This window comes from Stylophora pistillata, chromosome 2 (assembly GCF_964205215.1).
Source record: "Stylophora pistillata chromosome 2, jaStyPist1.2, whole genome shotgun sequence".
In the NCBI taxonomy this organism is placed as follows: Eukaryota; Metazoa; Cnidaria; class Anthozoa; order Scleractinia; family Pocilloporidae; genus Stylophora; species Stylophora pistillata.
In genome coordinates this window covers 40,347,378-40,354,877 of record NC_142520.1, presented here as the reverse complement: position 1 = coordinate 40,354,877, position 7,500 = coordinate 40,347,378, and the positions used below count along the sequence as shown (strand labels likewise).

Sequence of the window (7,500 nt, the reverse complement as noted above, 5' to 3'; positions counted from 1 at the left end):
CCCCCCCCCCCCCACATAAAATCCTGGTTACGGGCCTGATGTGTCAATTTACTTAAGAAAGTTGAGGTAATTAAAAAACTTTAACATGTGTACAAAAGATCAATGTAAAACCGCATTTTTTACATTCAGCCGCTCATTTGCCAAGGTCCTGGCCTTATCAACGTTTTACTAAATACTGTTTAACATTCACCAGTCAAAATACCGTCAATACTGAAAGCAATAGTGTCAGACCGTCTCAATACAAACTTCCTGATGGTCAAATGAGTTCGAATTCAGTATCTATTCCAAATTGTGTCAAACAAACACTTTTGAGGCGCGCTGACTATATGTAAAACAAAAACTATGTACTGAAACATCTACGTTTCTAGTATTGGGGATAAATTAACTTAAATTTTCCTCGATGAATTCAAAGCCACGTTCTGCCTCTTTTGGTGCGTTTTAAATCCGTCTAACCTTGCACCGATTACATGTCAGAGTCCTTTAAAGGTGAGCTTCTCTTAGATTTTAGAAATTCCTCAATTTCTGTTTCTTCGTTCATACGAGCCAAGTCGGCTGCATCCTTTCCATCCACTTTCAAGGTGACATCAGCGTTGAGTTCAACCAGCTTTTTTACAACTTGAACGTTACCATGCGTCGCTGCTAAATGCAGAGGTGTGAAGCCATCTCCATCGCATCCGTTTATATCGGCATTGTGCTTCACCAGAAGTTCTACAATATCGGGACCACCTTTCTTACTCGCAAGATGAAGTATTGTAAAGCTGTCAATGTCGTGGAAGGCGTTCGCTCTCTCTCTAATTTCTTCTCTTACGCTCTCAGGAGGGTCCTCTCCATATCCAGATTTGAGGACTTCTCCAAAGGCTGCAAGTTTGAGACTTCCACTTGGAGTCTTCCTCAAGAACAGGGGCAAAAGGGCTTTCTGTACAAGAATATATTGCCAGGCTGATTCCCCTCCGTTCTTCCCAAGAACAATGTAAACTCTTTCACCTGCATTCTCTTTGTATTTCATATTCACATCAGCTCCATGCTTCAACAGGATGTCCGCGGCCATGTAGTTGTTCCAACAAGTTGCCAATATCAAAGGTGCAGTCTGGTCATCTGTCCTCTGAGCATTAACGTCAGCTCCAAGATCAATGAGGGTTTTGATGAACTCAGAGGATGATGTACTTGCCCACATCAAAGGTGTGCGGTTGCTTTTTCCCGGTATATTTATATCTACACCCTCGTTTAGAACAATCTCCACAGCTTTCTCTGCATCATTGGTGCATTTACATAAGTGGAGCTCAGTTACTGTATCGATCTTCTCGACGCCCTCTTTGTACAGTTTGTCTATATCAACATTTCCTTCTCCTTTTTCTTGCAGAGCCAAGAGAATTTCTAACGCAGTTTTTCCAGGAAAAGCCTTTGCTTGGTTTCCTGTTTTGTGAAAACTCATGTCTTGAACGAAATTATCAAGATAGGCATAAGCTCTCAAAACCGTGTCATAGTCGCCATGAAATACAGCCGCGTGTAGTCGATTGAAGCCGGATCGTGCATCTACGTGCAGAAAAGCTTTCTTTGAAAGGGATCTGAGGCTAGGCTGTAATGAAAGATAATGTACACTAAATAAGCGCAGCAAACGAACAAACTAGTACAAGACTAATATAAGTTTGACTTATCTAAACGTGTTCCACCTAGATTTAAAACTATGATCAAGTCCGTGAGCTAAAGGTTCTTCCATATGGATCCTTTAATTGTAAATAAGACTCATATTCCTAAAAAAAGGATACAAGCAACGATAATGAGCCAAATCATTGGAAAAAAAGCGAAGAGAGTTCATAACTACTGAAAGACATACCACATTCATTGGAAATCAGAACTTATGTATACAAAGGAAGCGAGATCAATTCAAATTTGTTCTGAAATACGCGCCATAGGATAAATGTCCATCCGATGAAGAGCGCAGTAGGGTTTTTTTTTTCACACTAGTCTACTGGAAAGCGATTTATCCGTTGCATAGCGTTATCTGCCTTTTGAACAAATGCGCCCTTAAGACGAATCACACCACGCGCATGAAGACGCAGACGAGGACATCGAGGCAGATCGAAGTTAAATCGGAACCCTCTATACAGCTACAAATTTCGACAGCTATCACGAACAGGAAATAAACAAGGTAAATGAGAAGCATTTTCTTGATCAAAATGACTCAAAATAACCTGTTCCCATTCTGTGCGGTCACAAATCATGGAAGTAGTGTACTTTTATACCGTGTATAGTGTACTTTTATACTGTTTTTCTCGTTGCCATGTTCCCACCAATAACGTAGCTCCATTTTCTGCCTTTAAAAGCACACACAACCCACAATTCCTCTTTTCGCTCCGACGAAGGGCTAACGCTCGAAACGTCAGCTTTTGTAATCGTTACGGTGGCCAATTTACCATTTCAACTTTGTTGATATATCCAAATTATTTTGTTACTCCCACCGACGCAGCCCCAAACAGTTTCTTTCGAAACTATCAGCCCTTTATACTTTTATACCGTACCGGTTGGTTGTCCTCGAGACTCGCATTATTCCTAAGCAGCAGCTCAACTATGGTTCGGTGATTATTGCGATTAGCTTTATGTAGAGCTGTTTTCTGAAACTGAAAGGTAAAAAGTTCACCTCGGTCAAAACAAGACAGTTACTGCAAAGCGCTCCAGAAGACGAATATTCATTAGATAGGGGAAAAATTTGACTATGGATTCTTTTCGAGACGTTATTCAACTCTTTGGAATACAGTCAAACCGCGCGCCTGACAATTTATACAAATAATTTTGACATCATGTTGAACACACAAACACGAGTGGCCAGCAACTTACCCTATCTACAGCATTGACATTTGCACCGTGCTGTAACAAGAGTTTTACAACAGTTCTCTGTCCATACCACGCAGCGAGGTGAAGAGGCGTCAAACCAAACTGCAAAATAAAAAAAAAGCATCGACTACACGTCCAAAGAATCAACTAAGAATATCAATACAAAAAGAAAAGAGACGTCAGAAGGTAAACTGAAAAAAAATATATGTAAACCAAACAACCTATCTGTTTGGTTGACATCTTCACCGTATTCAAGGAGTATTTCGATAATGTCACATCTTCCGTTGATTGCAGCTTTGTGTAGTACCCTTCTTGATAACTGTAAGAAAGGGATTCTCTATTAGCATGTGACTGGAAAGCAATTTACAAGTAATTCAAATATTACAATAGATGTAGCTTAAAGAAGCACGCACGGTTATCCATTTCCTAAACGTAGCACGAATACAAATGTGCAGAGTATGCACATTCGTATTTGTGCACATTCGTATTCATTCCGACGAAGGGCTAACGCTCGAAACGTCAGCTTTTGTAATCGTTACGGTGGCCAATTTACCATTTCAACTTTGTTGATATATCCAAATTACTACATATTTTAAACCACTGTGCTATTTTCGGAAATAGTCCAAAATGGTCACAATATTTTTACTCTCTAATACATGCAGTTTTCATTAACATGCAATTCAATACGTAGATTTGTTAATGTTCGACTCATCTGCGCAAGTTCTTAATTAGTTATTCTATCTTAATGGAAACTGGAGAGACAAAAAAATATTGTCAGAGCATTCTTATTTTCTTTCCGCTTGAAACTTTCTTGTGGTGAATTTCAGTGAACCAATTTTGACACAGAAGGGCTCTTGTTTTCCGTTAACAATATACTATGGTTCTTTGTGGTTTAGCGTCGCGCGATCATTCCTTCATAGAAAATCTAAAAGATGGGCTATAATATCGTACTTCTTGATAACCTGTATGGTCTTATTACCACGATTTTTCTAATACATATGTACATATTGAAATAACCTCGTCTTAGAAAGGAAGCAGCGAAAAAAAATACAAACTGCAAAGTTCTAATGGTTTCATGTTGGCTCAAAAAGGGTTAATGTTGCCTCAAAAACTCTCAGTCCTGAGAACACGTGTGATAAACTGGGTCCGGCACTTATAACGGCTGCCCCTGCTTTTCTCACGTCCAAAGTCTACCAATATTCCTGACAAAGGAGGTTTCCAGAACGAAACCAGGAGAGCGTGATGCTCCTCTCCATATTCCAACTCTGAGATTCTTGGTTGCTAACGACCTTTTCCACTACACTTGTCAAATCGCACTTAAAACTTTGGAAAACATTGACCTGCCCATATGTATTCCAGATTGACTAAATAAGACTAAATAAGGAAGAATAGCCTAAAAAATGGGAAAAGGCAAGAAGTCCTAAATGGAAAAATCGGAGGGAGAACTTTCCTGTTTTTCCTTCATCCACAGCCTTTTAAAAAATCAATCCCATATAAAAATAGTTTTAAAAGCATAATACATGTACCAAAACGCTGTAGTATTTTATTACTGGACTTACTTTAGCATTCTCGGCTCTATGCTTGCATTCTAAGTCCAGATTCTTATCCTAAATTAGAGATGCAAGAGGCAATAAATATCCAATCCAGTGGTATTTCACGTAACAGCTATGACACACCTCTTCTAAGGAGAGTCTACTGCAAGCAAGAACCCGAATATATATATATGGCCTTAGCGGCCTTTTTTCATCGTATTTCAGAAATACACATCACTATTCACCTAACTTACTACATTACCGTGACCAGCATTTGAAGGCAGATAATTTTAAATTATTTGAATGCGATTGTCCGTATTGCTCGGGTAGTGTTACCTCTGCTTCGTTGGTTTTTCCGAATTTGGAAGTGGTATCTGCAGATGAAACGCTGTATCTCGAAGGGCGAACACTTTTCCTGCTCATTTGATTAAGAGCGATAGCTTTGATGTCTGAGTCATTTTGCAGGTACAGGTGCAAGTTGTAAAGAAAAAGACAGAAAATCTTTAAATGTAAAAATATAGAGTAGAACCCCTATATAGAGTGAAAATATAGGAGTGCAGCAAATATCAGCTCGTATCTGTGCCGCGGAAGAAGTTTTGTAGAAGCCATTTCTTTATTGTCCAAAAAAAAAAAAAAACTGCTCGCCGTTTTACTCATCGGCTCTAAATGTGTTTGTTTCTGTCAGAAGACAGTGCTTCCGACTTTTAAATTAACTTATTTTGATTAGGTACCTGCTCATTTCCGGAAATGCAGTGAGGCGCAACTAATCAGGGGGTGTTTAACAGCCTTTTCGGGCAGGCGTCTTCTCGCCCTTCACCCGCCCCCTACCCCCATTGTCCACTCTGACTCTAAATCAAACTTGGCCTTCAAATAAACAATCACGAGCTCAAAACATTATAATAATACGCTTACACTGCAGACTACGCTAGTTCAAACTCGGTGAACTCAAATCCCCTGCTTACTCGAATAAGACCCAATTTTTCTTTACTTCATTTTTTCAGTCATTATATATCTGCTAACTCGAAGCCCCGCTAACTTGAACCAGTTTTTGTTTCCCTTGGGAGTTTAAGTTAGTGGGGTACTACTGTAGTTTGCAGAACGAGATCCCGTGATTTCAGAATTAAGTCATCAAACTATCACATGAATCAACTAATTTTTAATCCAGCTCTGTAAATGAGACTTTAATAATAGGATGTAATTTTAAAAGGGGAATTTGGGGAACTTTTGCAAAGAAAAACGAACGAGTGCTAAGTTGGGTGGTAATTTTTGTCTAGAAGTTAATCAAAAACGGATTGAAAATAAAGATAACGTTTTTTTCACTCCAAAGTAATTTACCGCGTATATCAATAGATGGCGTTGTTGATGAACTTACCTTTCAGCTCACTTAAAACTTCACCAAATTTTGCTGACAAAAATGAGTGGTGAAAGGACAGCTTTTGTAACATGATCTCTATCTCTTCCCTCGTTGGCTTATCTTCCAATTTTTCTTGGATTACTTTCAGGCTATCCTTTTGAAATTGTGCTATCAGGTCTATTACATCTTCATCAACAATCATTTGGAAACCTTATAACAACAAATATGGAAAATAAAAATAAATTAATAATTAGATAATTATAATAATAACAATAATACAAGAATTTATAGCTCAATGAGCTCAATGGCGCTTTACAATAATCGTAATTCTAAAATTAAAACATTTAAGTTATTAAAGAAGGTATATAACAGTCGTAGAAGTTACATTTCAGCTACACTACTCAACAGACACTAATATAGTGAACCATTAGGTTATTTTGCATGTTTCGGCCGAGCACCAGCGTACAATAATGAAGTAACACATATAGAAAACCGTTGCATTCTCGGTAATCGTTACCAAAGCACACGACAAAAAGACATACCGAGAGCTTAGCAACCACTAGCAAACATCGTGGTTAGAACGGCGGCCAGAAAAAATCTGCCATAAAAAACCCCGTAGGGAAAAAGAGACAGGAAACCTGGGTAGGAACCAGGCCTAAGCTCACGTAACCTTCCTACTAGGCTATATCAACATACTTACAAAAAAAAAAATAAACAAATAAACTTAGCAATAGCTGAGAAGGTGTCGGCCTAGAATGATTCTCCACGTGCAATCACAAGCTTTAATAATCGTATCACTATACCCATAATGCATCTATACTCAAGGGCCCAGGCCCTTGTCCTGTTGCTCTCGTGCCGCAGAAATATTTAATTTCTGGCTTATTTGTTGGCACTCAAACGCCAGAAATTCCATTTTCTAAAACAAGATACAATCGACTTGCTAAGATTAACTACGGAAATATATTCAATAAAAAGGGAAAAAAAGGGTAGTAAACTACTAAGAGATCCATGAACGAATAAATAAATTGATAAATAAACAATGAAATAGATGAACAAACGACCAATAAATGTATAATTTATTCCTGGGAAGGATGCCCTGCGCCCCCGCCACTCCACGATCCTATGGTCCACTCGGGTTGGCGTAAGCAATTCCCTATCTAAATTCCTACACAGAGATCGATTTAATAAGTGCGTCATCTTTTGAATGCTCTTTACGATGTAACTGAACTTTAGTGTAATTACCTTTTGTTTTCCATTTCGAAAGTTGATCTGAAAGCTCGTTTATTTTGGCCACATCCAGAGGCAGACCTTGGACTAGATTCTTAAGCTTGTCGAAGCATTGGTCAAAGAAGATCTGTTCCCAACGACTCTCATTATAATGACTTGCTGGATTCCTGACATTTTCTCTGACATCATCTGCCAATGACTTGATATCATTCGCGGAAGGATCACGAGAAACATATATTAGCGTGGGGTACTTTTTACATCCCAAGAGTCTGAGAGCGGCACTCAAATCCATGGATTTGTCAAATGTCGAGAATGCAGCGAGATAATCTGGGAGGTAAAGTTTGGCAAGATCAACTGCGCTTCTTACATTGTAGTTGTACGCCGTTTTGGTTTTTCCATGGACAGCAGAATTGTTGTTGATGTTTTTAAAATTTAAGTCTTTAAATGGAGGAGCAGGACTCGGAAAGGGTACCAGATTGCATACTTCTCCGTAGGTCAGTCTTCCTAGACTGCATGGTGTTACTAGGCTATTAATGTGACTATACAGCGTGTCCA

The 7,500-nt window shown here is 38.8% G+C and overlaps 1 protein-coding gene across 1 annotated transcript in view; it reads right to left on the bottom strand.

The window, feature by feature from the left end:
- Window positions 1-99: 99 nt before the first annotated feature.
- LOC111333866 (uncharacterized) overlaps window positions 100-7,500 on the bottom strand; it is a 14,319-nt gene continuing 6,918 nt past the window's right edge. The window contains 8 exon segments of the mRNA XM_088750804.1: window positions 100-1,576; window positions 2,520-2,618; window positions 2,836-2,973; window positions 2,975-3,151; window positions 4,392-4,439; window positions 4,701-4,813; window positions 5,737-5,928; window positions 6,961-7,500. The exon segment at window positions 6,961-7,500 is cut by the window's right edge and continues 144 nt beyond it. Coding sequence (XP_088606930.1) covers window positions 464-1,576; window positions 2,520-2,618; window positions 2,836-2,973; window positions 2,975-3,151; window positions 4,392-4,439; window positions 4,701-4,813; window positions 5,737-5,928; window positions 6,961-7,500 — 2,420 coding nt within the window. The 3' untranslated portion in view covers window positions 100-463.